This window comes from Botryllus schlosseri, chromosome 10, assembly GCF_051294905.1.
Source record: "Botryllus schlosseri isolate E-star chromosome 10, Bs_hap1, whole genome shotgun sequence".
Taxonomy (NCBI): Eukaryota; Metazoa; Chordata; class Ascidiacea; order Stolidobranchia; family Styelidae; genus Botryllus; species Botryllus schlosseri.
Window position 1 is genome coordinate 56,304 of NC_137245.1, and position 19,268 is coordinate 75,571.

General features: G+C 41.0%; 1 protein-coding gene across 2 annotated transcripts in view; it reads left to right on the forward strand.

Moving 5' to 3' along the window:
* The window catches only part of LOC145448650 (uncharacterized), a 40,400-nt gene that overhangs the window by 13,029 nt on the left and 8,103 nt on the right, over positions 1 to 19,268 (forward strand). For both annotated transcript variants that reach the window (XM_080327094.1, XM_080327095.1), the window contains exons 8-15: positions 3,885 to 4,043; positions 7,051 to 7,184; positions 8,675 to 9,123; positions 11,453 to 11,634; positions 13,331 to 13,498; positions 14,909 to 14,983; positions 17,512 to 17,998; positions 19,134 to 19,242. In XM_080327094.1, the coding sequence (XP_080183220.1) occupies positions 3,885 to 4,043; positions 7,051 to 7,184; positions 8,675 to 9,123; positions 11,453 to 11,634; positions 13,331 to 13,498; positions 14,909 to 14,983; positions 17,512 to 17,998; positions 19,134 to 19,242 (1,763 nt within the window). The remainder of the gene's footprint in view (positions 1 to 3,884; positions 4,044 to 7,050; positions 7,185 to 8,674; positions 9,124 to 11,452; positions 11,635 to 13,330; positions 13,499 to 14,908; positions 14,984 to 17,511; positions 17,999 to 19,133; positions 19,243 to 19,268) is intronic.

Sequence of the window (19,268 nt, forward strand, 5' to 3'; positions counted from 1 at the left end):
AAAAATTGCAACTAGAACTAAAACTAGAACAACTCGCTTTTTCAAACTCGCAACTAGAACTTGAACTACTCAATTTTTAGAACTTGCAACTAGCATTGCATTTACCTTAATTGTCCATGTCCATGTATAATCCGCAAAATTTCACGGATTTTTTGCCCTAAACTAGGGGCTGCGTATTATGCATGGGTAGGGGTACAACAAGCCTTGCAGAAAATCTTCCTCAATAAAAAACTTGAAATCACACCTTTCTTCATGTTTGTTTCCAACCGCGCATCACTTTGATCATTGATCAATCATGCCCAGTCAGGCGCGTAGCCAGAGGGGGGGTTTCGGGGGTCGAAACCCACTCCTTTAGAAACGCGAAACCCCCTCCTTTAACGCGAAACCTCGCCCTATTTAAATGACCGCTCTGACGCTAATACTCGGTTGCAATTCAATAAGTCGTATTATCAGTATTGCGCGCGGCCAATTAACGAAAGGCGTGTTGCTAATTAGCACTGCACAATGTAACGCGACACGATCCCCCCCCCCCGCTGAGATGATTGCGAAATCAGGTCATTCATTGTTGCGCGTTCGGCAATCATTACTAGCCTGATTTACCGCGTCTCCAACATGCCTAATTCCGCTGGCTTGAATAATCACATCTGCAATAGGCCCTGTGCGCACGATATCGTCACTGGCCTTCACAATCACATCTGCATTGGCTTGGAGTGCACGATATCTTCGCTGGCCTACACAATCGCATCTGCAATAGACCTAGTACTAAAGATATCGCTAGCCTAACTACCGCTTCTTGGGCATATCATGCTTTGGCTCCTATTTCTCGATGGCTTGGATAAATTGCTATTAAGTATATGCTGATTAGCGATTGTGATTAAAGAGTGACATCTCGTAACCGAATGACATCGAATGTCCGCAATCATGTTCGACGCGTGCGCACATGCGTAATTGATTTCCACTAGTCTTCAGTTATAGTCCTGTAGGCTTGAGTTATAACAGAGGTAAGGTTTGAACCACCTGAAATCGGCGTCATTATAGCACGGATAAAGACTCGTACGTTTTTACTTGCGCAAATCTCGATGCTACGTAAGACGCAAGACGCATTGATGAGCAGGCGTATTTAATTGTTGGACGCGCGCGAATTTAATTGTTCGGCGCGTTGATAAGCGCGCGCGTATTCAAATGTTCGACGCGTGCGTATTTCATTGTTCACGACAGATCAGGGAGTCGCTAATTAACGGCACTTCCGGACTCGTCGACAAGCTCATCATACGCCTATAATCGCGAACACGGGGATGTTGTATAATCGTTATTTACGCATCGCATGTACTTAACCCTAATGAATCGATGCTACGTTACTATATTCGAAAAAAATCGAACCCCCCCTCTTTTATTTCAAACCCCTCCCTTATTTTTCGGCTGACTTCGTATTATCAGTGTAACGCACTGCCAATGAGGGAGGAGCGTGTTCACAGCACATGATCTCCTGCTGAGTTAGTTTGCCCTTTGTATGCAAGCGAAATTAGGTCATTGCGGGTGGCCAGTTCAGTAGGGTAGTTCAAAAATAACATTTTTTCAAATTTTACTGGTTGGTGAATAAAATTGTTCGATTGTCTAAACCGCTTCATATCAAATCGGGCTAAATTCTACCCAGTAGAAGAAGTGTAGCTACGAGGATGGGAAATTTTAGATTTGAGACTATAGCCTACTCTTTATGGTCATGAATTCTATAATTAATAATGATAGATATCCCACTTCACTATTATAGATACTATTTTTAATCCAAATAGTGTACTGCCATTACTTCTTTGCCACACGTGGGAATTGAGCCATATTTGTTTTGTATCGCTTATTAAGACAAATAATTTCATGTGGCGGCTAGTAAATATCTACTACTACCACGCTATGAAGTCAAAATTGCCAATATTTGTTTACCTCTCAAGCAGTGGTTCCCAACCTTTCTTGAATAATTGCCCTCTTCTTGAACTCGACTAAACCATGTGATTTCCCACATAATGTTATAATTGTACTACTTATCTTCATTTCTGGTTGGAACTGTCCGACCTTACCTAGTAGTTTGGCCTGGAAAAACTTATAAATTCAACTTACAAACTGACAAATTTTGCATGAAAAATCTTTATTTTGACGAAATATGACCCTATGAAGAATTCCAGTAGTTACCGTAATTTTCCGAATATAGTGCGCCCCCATGAATAATACGCACCCTTAAAATGACGTACACGTATATTCTGGAAAAAAGCCTGTACCCATGTATAGTACGCACCCTGCATTCGCATTACATGAGTACATAATAGTTGCAGTTTAGTATTCGATGTTGTTCTATTTTGTGTTGTCACTGTCGAACAATCATAATTCATGACATAATGATCGCTAATCATAATACAATTAACGGCATTGTCTCTAAACGAGAGTAGATAGTAGCCAAAGCCTGTGAGGTCGGCGACGCAATATTTCAGGCTAGCAACTCACGACGTCTTGCGCACGAGGCCTATTACAATTACTGATGCGATTGCTCAGGCCAGCGATTATGTCGGGCGCACCAGTCCTGTTGGAGATGCGACTGATTACGAAAGCGATTACATCTTGCGCACATGGCCTCTTGTGTATGCGATTGTTAAGGCCTGTCGTTAACGCGATGAATCAACAAGGATTGCCGCGCACGCTTGTAGCAATCAGCGACCTAATTTCGCTCGCATACAAACGGCAAACCAACTCTGCAAGAGATCGGGTGCTGTGCTGACAACTCTCCTTAATTAGAAACACGCTTTTCGTTAATTGGCAACATGCTTCTCTATTTGACAACGCATTAAACGAATTACGAGGGGCCAATGGCTAGAGGTGATGCGCGATTTAAACAAACATGAAGAAAGGTGTGATTTCAAGTTTTTGATTGAGGGAATTTTTTTCAAGGCTTGCTGTACCTATGTATAATACGCACCCCCCCTATTTTAGAACAAAAAATTGGTAAAATTTTGCGCATTATAGATGTAAAATTACGGTACATTACGCATTATGGTGGAAATAATTGAAATTTGTTGTTGTACAACGGAATATAGGCCTACTATTCTACGTTCTCGGGTAGAAAGTGTCTATCCTTCTTAAGTAGCTTGCCAAGAATGGAGAAAGAACGCTCAACAGCTGCAGTTGTTGGCTGGCAACACTGAAGTTGTTCTGGTGACAAACCGTGTTGCTTCATTCTGATAATGTTGTCAACATTACAATTTGTCATCATGCGCTTCTTAATATAAGAGCCAATGCCCACGCAGTTTTGCTTCAGTTGAGATATTGCGGTACTTGACCATAACACCGTGTTGACCTATTTGTTTCATTTGAATGTTTATGATTCACAATGAGCAGATAATGTGAAGTCTACAACGGTAGGCTCATGAAGAAGGATAAAAGCTGTAAAATGTTGTATGATAAGCTCACCGACAGTGCAAACATTTACGATACAAGCGGAATGCTGGAGGAAAAAAGATTTTGACAATTTTTGACCTACCGCTACAATTTTGACATGTCAAAAAAAATCGCCCTAGTTATGACCTTTTTTAGTCAACTTCCGTGTCATATGCAGAACAAGCCGTCTTCACATGTATTTTTTGGTTGTGTTAATTTTAAATCTATCTCACGGGACGTTCTAACATTTCGCTCCCCAGTCGCCCCCTTTGGGGTTTTCGACCCCTTGTTTCTCAAAATCACCCACTGGGGGGCGATATCGCTCATGTTGGGAACCACTACTCCAAAGGCTGATTCCGATAGCTCTTTGAAAGTGTGGTTTTGACGCGATATTATTGGCAAACCGAACCAGTATTGTCAATGTTTCTGAAGTGTTTGATGTTGATTGTAAATTTTGTTTTATTCAGAGCGTTATCAACAGCGCAACATTCTCCATGCTGCCTGCCTCTTATCAATATCAACTGATCCAGCTGCTACCGGAAGTGGACAGAAAATGTGACGAAAACGGCGTCCCAAGAATGACTCAGACCGCTCTCAGCAACGAGTTCTTTTCGCAAGCAATACAGGTGTCATACTCGTGATTTCAATACGGTTGCTCCAATTTACTCCTATTTCAATCCATGATCCCGACATAATTGTGTTTGTAAGAATGATGTGCACTCTGCTCAGAGACTAGTAACTACATTGCCACATGTTCTATAATGGCGATGCAATTGCAGCCATACATCCTCCATGGAGATCAAGGTCCGAGCCAGCACCATTCTGTTTTGAGCATCAGAATTAGGTCTGGTCACAATGATTGGAGAACCGTACTCAAATCTGAATCGCGTTTTCATTCCAAAGATTCCAGTCGAGCATTGGGTGACGATTTTTCTAGAGGCTGCCACCCGCCACGATCCGCTTCAGGGCCGGAATAGGAGCAGGATTTCATCAATTTTCAATGTATTCGGACTAAGGCCGGATTTTTTATTTGCTTTGAATTTCGGATTTCAGCAGGGTTTTTAGACTGAAATATGACAAATTGGCTTGATTTTAGCAGGGTTGTTTCGGACTCCCTATTTTGAATTGCCGGCCAGAGCCGGATAGAATGGAATTTCGCAAATTTGGAATCTGGCCATCTCTACTTACCGCTAAGAGTAATTTGTCAGCGAGAACGAATTTCCACTGTGGAAGGCTGTAAACCTTGATTGGTTGTATTGCAGTATTCGAGACATGTAATACAGAGCTGTAAATGTTTGTGGAAATTAAATATTGTGAAGTAGTAATTGAACCGCAGCATTTTTACAAAGTGTAATGAAAGATGATGATGCTGATGCAGAACATAGATTATTTATTTTTTTGGTTGCATAAAAGGTACATATGTGAACTTTCCATATACAGCTACAAGGTCATAAATAATGATACACGAATAAGCTTCATACTCTATTTTCGATTGAATCACTCGAGCAATCAATGTGCACAGCCTTAGTTGCACTGGACTGCAACCTCATAAGTCATTACCAATGTTCGCTCTAAGCTGCGCACGTGCGCAAATGCGCAGTGCCGAAACGGTCTCTGCGCACAAAAAATCTGAAGTGACGATTTTTTTACTCGAAGCGCACTGTTCTACAAAGGACTGGGCAAGTGCGCAGACTCGTGAAAAATGAGAGGGAACATTGCCAGGGGCAAACAGTGTTATCGCTGAAGTCTGAAACCGAGTTACAAGTGCGGCCCGTAAAGGCAAATATTGCGCTCTGCGAAGAAATGAAAATTTGCAATGACGGGCGCCTCACGAAAGAGATTTTTCTTTTAGCATATGGTCTCGTACGCGTGAGCGATACTGATATCATTTCAATAGCTCAATCTTTCCTGAGAATGGCGAAATAACATGGTTTGTCAAAGTTATAAATAACAAGGGGTTATTAGCTCGAAGTTAGTCTGCGAGAAACTTACGAATAATATTCTCTGCGTGGCATGAACATTGCATAAGATTTACTGTACAATTACATGCCGTGAATTTTCGAAGTCATCACTTACATCATGCAAATCTGATCAAGTATGGTGAGACAGGACAATATGCAGAATGTGCAAGTACAAGCACCAATAATCCCTCCCCTTGAAAACGGGAAATGCTTCAAGTGCACACTGTAGGGCGTTGAATTACATCAGCTTTTCAGCAGCACAAGTTTTGATTTTATTCGATTCGTTTGAACGGGAATCTTTTGTCGATAAGGTCATACGCTAATATTGTTCTGGCTTCAGTCATACTTGAATATTCGTATCATTTTGGTCCTGATAGTAATGAGTGCATTGCCGGTATTAAGACGTCACATCAGTGTTCTAACGCGGTAGGCCTACATCGATCGCATGTATTGATTTGAAGGGCGTCCTCGTGCGTGTACGTACCAGAGGTGATCAAAGTAGTCACCGTCGCTACTTGAATAGAAGTAGAAGTAACGTGGGAATTTCAACTCAAGTAGAAGTAGGAGAGGCGGTTCGTAAGTAAGTAGGTAGGCTATTCCACGCCTATTTTTGCCTAAAAATCTGAAAACTGTCAAGTAGAAGTAGTATAAAATTATAACTACTTAATTGGTAGTGCGAGTAGGCAAAATCTACTTGGAGTACTTCAAAAAGTAGAAGTACTTCGTGACTGACCACCTCAGGTACGTACGTCTACTAGCAATCTATATGTCACCATGCTCACGGACTCATGGTGACGTCACAGATGGTCGCACAAAATTACGATTCGGCGTTTATAGTACTTGCGGTTAATACAAGCGTCCGGTTGTGTCGCTTCATGTGTTTGGCTAGCAGCTTACCTGTGTGGCCAACGCTAAAAGAATACTCGCTAGTTCTGCTTGTCACTGTTTCTACTGATCGCTTTTAATGAAGGCAAAACCAATGGGTAGCCTAGTTTCTGATGCTCATACCCTCACCAAGCTAAATTAGTAAGAAGTGCGATTCGTTTAACAAGGAATGGTCGGCGGAGCATGTGAAAACGGAAGACAAAACTAGGTACGCCCGAAGACGTTCAATTATTATTCAGGGATCCCACCTTTTCCAACGCACCTGACTCGATCAGCTCAACCGGTAAATCTGATTACGTGAGCAGATAGAGCATAAAAATTGATAGCAATATACCGACTCTATCATGAACTATAAAAAATTCAGGCGACACACCCACTAAACGGACAACAATTTAAATGATGAGCATCGGCCAAACAGCGTCTAGCCCAAGGGGGGTCTGGGGGCTTCGCCCCCCAGAAGCTTAATTTATCACCGTATGGGGGCCTGGTTGCGCAGTGCTATCCAAGGGCCTGCGCAGTGAGTTGGCGTGTTTGCGCATACTCGTGAAAAATTCGAGGGAACATTGGTCATTACATTACGTCTTTTCCCCTTTGCATCTGAGTTTCACCAGTCCTATTTTGAGGTCATCATCTCACTCAAAATGCACTGTGACATCATTGATTGACCTTTGTTGCTACATTTTACATCTCTTCTTGCAATTGCTGTGTCACCGAAGCATATGTTAAGATGTATGCGTTTATACACCCTGCTATGGACCATGGTAATCATGTGGCGGTGATTTTTCAGGACTGGTCGACCCACCTATCGGAAGGCGAGTTCACTCGTGAAACCCAAGCTCGTATCGTGCAGGAAATTGCGCGAGAACGCAGCAAGATACAGCCGTGGAAAGAGAAGTTTTTCGAAGAGTACTACGGACAAAGGTTGGTCGATCATAATCACGCCTGGCCGCAATGGTTCGGGTGTGCAGAGAAAGGATGAAAAAATGTTCATCTCTAAGTTGGCGCCACTATAACAAATGAAATAGATTAAAATTAATTACAAATTCTAATACGAAATGTAGCAGAAAGCTAGGTACATTTGTGGAAATGACCCAAGTGAAGTCATGATCAACCCACAGTATTGTCACAAAGTGTAACGAAACGGCATGGTCGAAAAAATAGCAAATCATGTTCAATGTGATGTAGAAGTGACGTTTTATTCTCTGTGGTCGCATGAAAGGTACATATTTGAACTCTCCGTATCCTTCATACAGTTATGATGTCATATTGAGTCCGATTTGTACTCAAATACTCGACTCAAACCCTAACACTCGAACAGGAATCAAATCCACCGGGTCCTCGTTTTGCGCATACCTGATTATAATATTTCATATTGGCTCTTCTACTGATTGCTGAGCTTACCCTTACATGCTACTCTTCGCTTCCTAGCTTCTATAAAGGAGACACTGTTGCTGGCGTGTCAAACCGACTCTCTTGCAATTTGTTCGTTCGTTGCCTATTTTCAAGATTGAGCAACTATTACAGTTGGTCTGGTTAGTTTATTTGCAAACCATTTTGATTGAAGTCGGGACTACTGACGATATTTTTGTTATCTTGTACTCAATACATGGAATAATTTTTAAATTGGCTTTCTATTATTTCTATTGACTTTTTGTGCTAAGCTACTAGTCATCATTGCTAAGGAGGCACAAATAGACGTGATGTCGTAAATCTCTACTCAAGCACGAGTATAGGTAGCAATTTCCATGGCATGTCGAAACTACTACAAGTAGAAAAGTAGAAATCAAGTATTTCTACTCTGGCAAGTAGTTTGAAAAAATGTTAACTTGGACTGGCCGTTGCATTCTTGTAGTAGCCAACCGAAGGTGTCTACTTTCAAAATTCTAGGTAGTTCACGTTATGATCAAGGTAATTTCGCTCATAAACAGAATGAAGACGAACAGCCCAAAATAGTCGGTTTTATTTCAATATGTAGTAAGAATGGTGCGAACCCCTGAAAGGGTCTGGTTCGTGTGAACGTCAGACTTTTTGATAGGTTACCGTGAACGCAAACGTTGATACGAACCTATGATGTCATATATTGCTAATTTTGACCTGGCATTTCCGTAAAGTAATCTATTAATGTACTAGCGACAACTTTATGCCACAGTGCTGCCAAACTTATCAAGTATAACAATCAAATGCTATAATGATTCCATGAAATCAATTTGATATTACCGCAAAATTATGTGATACAGTAGCCAACACCGCTGATACAATAAACATATCAAATCAAGATCCATCCCGTAGGCCTGATATACCTTTTACACAGGGCAACGATACCTTCTTTATATAAAATTTGTTGATCACATTCATTGTTTTTCTTAACGCATGTCCATGTCACGCATACTCAGCCCGTCGCATTTTCACAGAAAAGAATCAAAACGACCCAGAATTCGAAGCCACGACGCCAGCAACAATATCGCCGACCTCAGTTTTGAGGCCCAGCTCGCAAAGTTCAGCCACCTCTCCACAAAAATAGACTCGGAAGAACACTTGAGTTACCATCCGGACCGGCCTGACATCATCACCATATCTGGTTCCGAATCAGATCGAGACCCTGATTATACAGAGGCGGGCCAAACCGTGCAGGCGCCCCCAGAAAAAGACCCGACCAAGTCGATGAACAGGCGGAAAATCCGTAAACCTTTCAAGAGAACGATACACAATTCATCAGGGGCGTACCCCACCAATACGGCGATGATTCATAGGAGAGTGGTCAATAGCCCGGATTTATTCACCCATTTTACAAGCAAGGCGTTGTCGAAATTTCAAGTCCGCGATGAAAGTTATAGAAGTGACAGCGAACCTTCTGATGCTGGTGAGTCGGAATTGGTGTTATGTCGCTGATAACTGCTCGCTATCATTGTCAATATAATGAATATGGTTAGACCCCGGCTGATGTCCGATTTTTAGCCTATACTGATAAAACGAGTGATAATCCCAATATATTCGGCCTTTTTTTCAGAAGATATGACATCCAACATAAGGCACATTTCCAGTACTGCAAAGCATATATCTCAACAGCTTTACATCCGTTGCTATACTTGGAGAAAGGAATAAACTAAAAAGGATAGGTTACATCTGGAATAGAGGTCGATCGATGTTGATTTTTACAGGCCAATACCGATTCTCGGCACACTCACAACGCCGATAACCGATATCATAAGCCAATATTAATATGGAAGGCGCAGAGAGCCATTTCGCCAAAAAATATTATGTATTAGGCAAGATGGCACTTGGACACGGCAAAGAAAGCTGGACAACAGACGAGCGAACTGAAATGAAAAAGAATTATTGGGCGATGTCACCCCCCCAGTATTGAGAAACAAGGGAGCAATGTTCCCTCTCATTTTTCACGAGTTTGCGCGCACTCCCCTACTCACTGCGGGGTCCCTTGGACAACAGCGCATAACCACTAAAAAAAGTCCCCACTTTGATTGAACTGCCGAATCAGCCACTTTTCTCGTTCATTTTGCGGTGTTGACTCGAAAAAGCTCATCACTTCGTCTTTTTTGTGCGCAGCTTCGACCGTGTCGGTATTGGGTAATCGCGTACACGCAGAGTGAACAGTGCAAGGGGCGGAAATACCAAACGGGCGAAAATATTCGAACGTCCCGTGTAATGTCTTTCATTAACACGGCCAAAAATGCACGTGAAGACGGCTTATTCTGCATATGATCCAAAAATTAACTAAAAAAATGGTCAACACAACGGAAAGTAGTCGATGAAACCGGTTTTCGAGCACCGTCTCACAAAACTGACCTTTTTTAGTCAATTTACCAGCGATCACAGTCAGGTGAATCAATTTCCCGATTCTATGTCCGCTTTTTCTGATCCGCAAATATGGGGGTCGAAAATTTGTGTCAAGCTCGCTAAGACGCAATAAGAGTTGAAAAAGGTTGGGAACCGCAACTAGAGGATTCATGCCTTCTCAGAGACGAGTCGGTACGTCCACGGATTTCAGCACGTAGCTCCAGACTTGTGCAAACCATGGGCTTTTCAAAATGAGCAACTACAAATAGAATTACTCGGTGCTCACTAGGGCTGTTCAAACATAACCTTTTTTCCTGAATCTTGCTGGTTACTTGATTAAATCGTTAGGTTGCCTTAAAAAACGACGCACGCCAAATTTGAATTCATTCCAACCAATATTCGCGGATTTCGTACAGTTTGAAAATTTTGAATTTGCCTGGCAAAAATTCAGGAAAAAAGGTTATTTTTGAACAGCCCTATTGTTAATATGCGCTGTTCTTTTGGATTCTCTCCTAGTTGCTGACGATTACCCCTGGCGAGTATCAGCCGAAAAGATTCTTTTTTATTCAATATCTATTTTTCAGTTGCATATTGAAGTCCTGTATTTTCAAGAGTCTCTCTGTATGACCTTCGCAATAGTACATCGATTTCTATGATATGAACGTTTAGGTGGTTCAGAAATAATTAATGGCTAGCTGATAAAATTGTTTGGTTACCCAAAAAAATGCCGCACACCAATTCCAACCCGTGGAATCGGATTTCCTGGGGTAGAAAATTTAGGATTTTAAACGAAAATAAACATGAAGATTTTTCCAATTTAACTGGCTACCTCATGAAATTGCAAGGTTTTCTGAAGAAACGCTACACATCAAATTTGGCTTGAATCCAAAAGTGACGGTAGTAGAAGGGGAGTTGTTGATGCTCAAAATTGAGGATTTCAAATCATAGTATTTTCGGTGGGTAGATCTAAAATAAATAACGAACTGTTTGCCGCCGTAAATACTATTTTTTCCAAATCCAAAATTTTCTACTCCAATAACCTCGTTTCTACTAGTTGGAATTGAGCGAAAATGGGTGTGCAGCGTTTTTTTTAGGTGAGCCAGGCAAATTCAAAATTTTCAAACTGTACGAAATCCGCGAATATTGGTTGGAATGAATTCAAATTAGGTGTGCGTCGTTTTTTAAGGCAACCTAACGATTTAATCAAGTAACCAGAAAGATTCAGGAAAAAGGGTTATTTTTGAACAGCCCTAGTGAGCACTTTGCAAAATGTGCAGCTTGAATCAGGACTGCTGACTTTTGATAATGCTACAACTTCAACTACAGAAAAAGGCAACAAACTATATTGTTACTTTGGACAAGTGTGCTCAGCTGACAACAATGCACATTTCCAGAAATGTCGGACAGCAATTCGTACCATCAACACGACGAGAGCGAGGACGACGCGGATTCTTCAGACGACATGATGAACACGGGCGACGATAACTTGATGGTTGACGAATACAATTCCGATTCGGACGACAGCGATAAACCAATCGCCAGACTCATTGCCAAGACATCAGACGGGAAACCCGTGGTAAGGATGTGTTTTGTTTGTTTGTATGTCCGTTGGAGAGGGATTTTATTGCTTCTGCGATCAAAACATGAACAAGCAAATTGGTTATGTAAGAAATACCAAAAACAAAAACGCAATCATTTTAGTGTGTAACTAGCTGTGTAACGGCTCAGAAGGGTGCGGGCGATATCAACCTTACTATATTTCTGTCGCGTCGGGACCCTGGAGATGGTGAACAGACTTGGACAACTAGAAAATTTTCAACTTTTCCAAATTACATTAGAATTAGAGTTACACCTATAAAGTTTTTTCCCGAATCAGACTGTAATTAAAATCATAGCTACATATTTTTTTTTCAAATCAGAATTATACTGATAGAACATTTTTCCAGATTACCTCAGAATTAGAATGATAACTACACACAGTTTTTTTTCAAATTGGATTAGAATTGGAACTAGTGGATTTGGCAAAACTCGAACATGGAAGAAAGTCCCGTCCATAGCAAGTCAGTGGTGATTCTCGAGACCTCATGAATGGCAAATGTCTGTATACTTCACACAGTTCACCTCTAGCATTCTCAGGAAAACCAGAAATCGTAATAAAATGAGTGTGTAGAAACGTTTCACAAATTAGATTCCCGGCATTTTGCTCTCATCAATCTAATCTAATTCATCGAAAAGTCTAATTGTATTGTGACATATACTCCTGTGCTTGGTAGTTATGATAATATATATATATGTCAGTGGTAACTCTTCGAAAGTAAAAATCTGTATTGGATGCTTGTTGAAATAATTGTTAGGTTGCCTAAAAAAACAATGTAGGCCTACATCAAATTTGACTCAATTCCAGCATGTAGAAGCAAAAGAATTAAGAAACAAGCTCAACTATCTCATTTGCTGATTACGTAATTGTAAGAACTCGGGCGAATTTTCTTATTGAGATGTCAAAATATGATGTAGCCTAACAACTGGAATTCTTAGCAGGTCCAGATTTCGTCCAAATAAAGTTTTTGATGTAAAAATTTGTTTGTTTTCAAGTCAAAAAGTTTTTTCAGGCCAAACTGCAACGCCAGGACAAGATAGTTTCTGCCAGATATGAAGATAAGTAGTACGATTCGAAAATGATGTGCAAAATTTTGTCAAAATTACGTGTTTTTAAGGGTGAAAAAATGTAAAACTTTTGATTGTTTAGGTCAAAATCTTCTGTTATCAAGGGTTCAATAGAATCGTCCCAGTAATAACTTATTAATGTGCCATGATCAGTCAGAAGGTTCCGAGTCGTAAGTCAATCACACTTTTATGGTTTTGTTTTGACTCTGGTCAAGTCCGAGTGATAGTGTCAAGAGTGGAGTCCGAGTTTCAGTCATACTGTCCCATATCGAATTCCATCGACAGCATTGTCGCAAAGTGCAATCGAATGGGTAGAGTCGAAAAAATAGCGTCACATCTTCAATGTGATGTAGAACTGGCATTGCACTCTTTGTGGTCGCATGAGAGATACACATTTGAACTTTACATATCTTCCATATTCTTATGACGTCGTAATGAATGATAGCGGAAGCCTAATACTCCAAATCGAATCACTCCATTTTGCCACTGCTGACCACCGCCTCTACTTCAGGTAGATAAAATCCACTAGATTACTCACGAGAAGCGCAAAAGCCCCATACTCAACACTTCTGACGTTCACTCAAAAATGCTCGCTATTCTATCTCCAGGGCAGGCGAAAATCGAAAGAGCAGTCGGAAAAAAGCAGGATGTACGCATCTTCGAATATCGCAAGAAAGGACGCTGGCGATAGCAAAATCTCAATTCCTGCACAACGTGATTCAGATGACAGTTGTAAAGTTGACAAGGAAGATGTCAACAAAGGGGTGGTTAAACACGTAAGCTATTATGTATTGCTGTGTCAATGAGCATATTGTTAGTAGACCGGTCATTAACGGTTTGCGGATATCATCGAATCGACAGCAGTATTTGAAAGAAATATCGGTATTGGTCATTTGAGGTAGAAAAATATGGCCAATTTTTGTGAGGTCACAACATGTTGGTAGGGAGTCAAAGAAGTATAATCTGCGGCTGCTAGACTGGAAATGCCGATCTATTCCTCAAATCTTACCGGTAGAGTGAGTCAAAGTATTCATTGTTGGTGCTCAATTAAAAGCAACTACTTAAATTTCTACTCAAATACAAGTACAAGTAGCGGTCTGTAAGTAAATTGAAAAGTATTCTAGGCCAAGAAACTGAAAAGGGCCACATCTGTGTACAGTAGGGCTCTTCAAAAATGACTTTTTTTCTCAAATCGTACTGGCTACTTGATAAAACTGTAGTATTAACGGTGAGCACCGTAAATACTATTTTATTCAAATCCAAATTTTTCGACGGCAATAACTCCGCTTCCACTGGTTGGAATTGAGCCAAATTTGGTGAGCGTCGTTTCTATAGACAGCCTAACACTTTCATGGGGTAAACAGAAAATTTTCAAAATTTTTATCATTTATTTTTATATAATAAATAGAAACTTTCTTCTCCTGTAGCAAAGCGGTTACTGGCTGAAATTGAACCAAATTTTGTGTGTAGGCTTAAATTAGGTAACCTAACAATTTTATCAAGTAGCCAGTACGATTTGAGAAAAGAAGTCATTTTTGAAGAGCCCTAATGTACAGGTGGCCAGATGCATCCTTTCTGGTATATTTCATGCCCGAGCATGGTTGTGAAGCTGTTCAAATAAATGCCCAAGTTTTGCCAGGGTTGGACCAAGTCACACGGATCCATTACACATGTCATTCCCACTTTTGTAGTTATGACTCGAGTCAAGTCGAGTCATTTTCATTTCACCACCGAGTCAAGCCCGAGCCATAGCGTTGTGACAAGTCGTTCTGTTCACTGTTTGGTTTTCAGTTCAATCCAATTCATGATAGGCGAAATATCAGTCATGTGGTGACTTTACTATTCTTCCAAGTTACAATGAAATGTCTGCCTTGGCCGCCCTAGTCTCGAGTCATGCGCAACGACTCAAGTGGAAGTCGAGTCAATATAAAAATTTACTCAAGTCACCCAAAAATTGTCATGACTTGAGTCATTGCAACCCGAGTTTTGGAAATGCGCATTGAAATAGAATCCATATTTTCTGAAATCGGATGCAACAGATTTCATCCTTTTTCCGATAAAGCCCTTTCCCCCATTGCGTGTGATGCAATATTAGTATTTTTACCACAATCTTACCACAAGTGTCACGTCGAAGCGTTGCGATAGATTGTGAGTGAGACCAATCTATTTTGTGTCGTTTTTTACAGGAAGAGAAAAGTGCGTCGTTTGGTGAATCGTTTTTGGAAACGTCTGCTTCAAACGTGAAAACGGTCTTGTTCGGGGTAGGTGCCGTGATAACCTATTCTATCGCTATAACATTATGGTTGTTCCAAGTTTTTTTGCCGAATTTTACCGGCTCATTCCTAAAATTGTTAGATTACGGTAGAAAAATGATGCCTAAAAAATTAAGCTCAATTCTAACTCATAGAAGCAAAGATATCGGAGGAAAAAGTTTTGGATTTGAAAAAAGTGATGCCATGTGGAAGATGCCTTACAGATCTTCGAAATTAGTATCTAAATTGAGGTGGCTTAGAACAGGGCTCGCCATAGTTTTTTGATTTAGCTCGTGGTCGGGTACACTTGAACCAAGCCCATGCCAAAAAGAGACGGTATTATCGCATTGAAATCGTTGAAATAGGTAACCCCTATGATACGTGCTGTCTTGCATATTAGGGTTGTCCATAATTTGGAAAATCTCAAAATTTATGCTTATCCATGTCTCATTTTATAGATTATAGTTGAAAAACGTCAATGAGCCTGCAATAAGCTCACAGGAAAGTCGTTAACATTTGTCTAAATGCGTTTGAAAGTAGCTGCCGTAGAGTGGGCGTGTCAGCGACCATAGTGCGACAAGCAGACTAGTAATCACGAAATCACGGCGCTTGATTGACTAATCTGCTATGCTTCAATGATCACGACGGTGACGGCTTGCTGATCAGCTGGTCAAGGAGTCGACTAACGGCGGTGATTCTGTAAGCGCATTGTAGGTTGGTCCGCAGATAATGATTTAGGATTAATTCAGAACATGTTGAGTGACGAAATAAATGATGAACAAAGAACAGCTGCTTCACAAAAACTTCAAATACATGAGTTGATAACTTATTGTGAAGGCAACCGTTGTAGCCTGTATGCCTTGTTTTGATCGAGGGAAAGCACAAAAACACGAGAAGAAATATTGCAAAGGCGTTTATGCAAGTGGCGAACGAACTTCTAGTTTCAGAGGGGATGTTCCATGATTAAATACAAATATAAAACTTGACATTGACAATCCCGTGTCTGAACTTATATCTTGTCGTGGTAGCCTATATAATTGAAGTCTTAAAAGCTGTACGGGTTGGATGAATCAGCCATTTATGCTTGGCACTTGTCACATTCTTGCAGCATAATGAATCATACCCGCGAGTGCTGTCTAAGTCCTCAATGATGCCCCGGAAGAAGGTCTAAAGGCAAGCATAGACTATGCTGGTAGGACCAGCAAAAAGACTGTTCGCATGCATTGTTTAGCATGTCCATAATGAATCTTAGATCATTACCGGCTGCATCACGACTAATGCTTGAATCAAAGCAGACATGGAAATAAAAAAGAATGTATTGAAGCGGTGCGGTAGTTGCATTTCTTTAGAGTCCAAATGCAATCTACATGGTCGGTCCACATATCTTCTGATCATGCAGGATTGTGTCCAGAATCCATCTCACATGGTGTGCTGCACCAGTTTGGTGATAACTAATGTGCTTTACCTGCACTGCACCCAGAAAAGCAGGACCACTTGGCATACTCTCAATCATATCAGATAGGTATTTCTGGGATCTATAAGTTCACCAGCATTCGCTGTTTCACCTCTGTCATGCCTGCAAGAGGGTATTGTTGTTCTGAACCTATCGTTATCTATTTTTAACACAAAAAATTCAATGACCAAGTGTCTCATTTTAGTATTTAATCACCAACGTACAATGCGCTTACAGAATCATCATTGCCGTGAGCGTACTTCTTGAACTAGTAGAAGCAATAATCAGCAAGCCGCCGTGGTCGTGATCATTGAAGCATAGCTGATTAACCAATCAGGAGACGTGATTTCGTGATTACTAGTCTTCTCGCCGTTCTATGGTCGCTAACACGCCCACTCTATGGCAGCTACTTTCGAACGCATTTAGACAAATGTTAACGACTTTCCTGTAAGCTAATTGCAGGTTCATTGACGTTTTTTATCAATAATCTACAGAATGAGACATGGATACGCATCTTTTTTGAGATTTTCCAAATTTTGGACAACCCTACTTCATATGATCATTTTTGACACAATATTTTACTGAAATTTGGTTTGCACTCTGCGCCATTTACGTCCAGCCGATCATTGTTGATCTGTCTATAGTCCAAATTTCGAATTTGAGAATCTCTCAACATTCATAACCTTCTATTTCATCTAGCCATACGTTGGGATTACAAACATTCTTGTTTTTTTGATATAGTGATAAGAGAGGGTGCGAAATTTTCCACTATCGTCGATGGGGAGTGTCTGAAAAAGTTTGTCAACCACAGTTTTAGACGAACTAACAATTACGTGGGGTTGCCGGTAACATTTGTAAAGAAAAATAATTTTCATCATCTTCATTTTTCATAATGAATGAACTCATTCAAACCCTAGACGCTTCACTTCTACAATTCGGAATTGATTGAAGTTTGGTGCGCAGTGTTCTTTTCACAACCCAGCTGTTCTATCGAGCAACCAGTATAATGGAGAGGAAAAGCTGTTTTTCCACAGTTCGATTCGTTATCATACGTATTTCTAACCATTTTTATTTCCTGTCCCAGCTTCAAAGCACGGCCAGCGCCAGCTACGGCGCTTCTGTGGTGCCCCGGATATCGGCCACAAGCGGACTGCTATCCAACTCGGTGCCACCCACCACGGTGTGCACGTCAGCCGCCCCGGCCAGGGCGGTGGTGGAAAAAATCAGCCGCGAAAAGCAGACCGAAAAACATTTGATTTCCAAAGGCAATAAGCATGAAATCGTGTCAAAATATCACCGGCTCACATCACCGCATCATACGACTTTTCCTGTCAAAAGCAATGAAAATGTGATGGCTGTGAAATCAGGATGTCTTCGAGACCCAAAGTGTGGCAAATCAAACCCTGCAGTGGACGATGCAAAGGTGAAACCCGTTACTAGTACAAAAGAAGGGGCATGCGGCAATTCTGCGGCGTTGCCTATAAAGACGGGACCTCGTCATGTGCAGACAGTCAAAAGCGGAGCTGCTGCAAAAACTTTACTGCCTTCTGATTCGACGACGTCAGTATCTGGTGAGTTACTTTCATCATAGTTGTTCTGCTTTCCGCTTTTCCAAATTACATTACAATTACAATGATAGCGACACAGGTTTTTCCAAATTCTGTTCCAGTTGGAACTACTAAATTCAAAAAGACTCTGAACTGAAGTTCAGTTGATCTCAAATCAGCGCTTCTTCCAAGCTTTACAATGGCAAATGTTTGTACTAGAGCCCGACCGATATTGGATTTTTGAACCGATAATCAGAAGATACGCTATCTTGTTGAAGGCGCATTTCAAAAATTTTGCGGCGTTTATTTTCCGCAACTTTACAGCCATTGGAAAGTTGCACGGTTGTTCGAGTCATATTTTGAAACGCGGAAAATGACCCGACTTGTACTCGAGTCATTGTGCATGACTCGGACCATTTCATGTGACTCGAAACTGGAACTAGCAAGACCGGCATTTCATTGTCATTTCCAAGAACCACACTATTGGTAGGCTATTTCGTATATCAGTACTGATACTTGAAAATGAGGATATTTTGAATCCGCAGTACTCTATATCACTAGGCACAGTGTTCTAAAAAGTCGGTTTCACAAGACTCTCACTCCAAACTGAACAGTCAACACAATGACTTGGACTCAGGCTCGAGTCATAACACTATGACTCGAACTCGACCCCCTGCTCCCTGACTTCGACTCGGACTTGACTTGTTGGTGAATTGAAAATGACTCAACTTGACCCGAGTCAAAACTATAAATGTGAGATTGACTTGTGACTTGGTTACAACCCTGATAATGCCTGCATCTGGACACTTGTAATCTGTAAGATAAAACAATATTCTCAGTGTTTCAGTCACACATTACACTTCTCTGACTGCCCACTCCCATGCTGTGATATTTTTTGCCCTCTCACGGCGGTTCGTGATATGTTTTTGAAGTGTGATATCGGCTTGATATTGTCGGCGAACCAATTATTAATCGGGCTCTAGTTTTTAATTTCTCCAAACATTTGATAAAGAATATTTAGTTTTCCTGTACCTAGTACCGTAGTTGTATTTTAATCTTGTAGCAAAGCTTGATAGCGGTTTCATTCCTATTTAGATTACTTGACCACGGTGAGATACTATTCGATGTAACGCGCCTAAACTTGCCGGTGATTTTCAAGGTGTGAAGCGTCCCAACGCGAGTGGCAGTCCGATGAAGCGCACAAAAACCTTGGCGGAAATCAAGGCTCAAATGAAAGCGAAAAGGCTGGCGGTAGCTTCTGGCAATAGGTGCGTTTCTGGTATTTCGAAGCGTT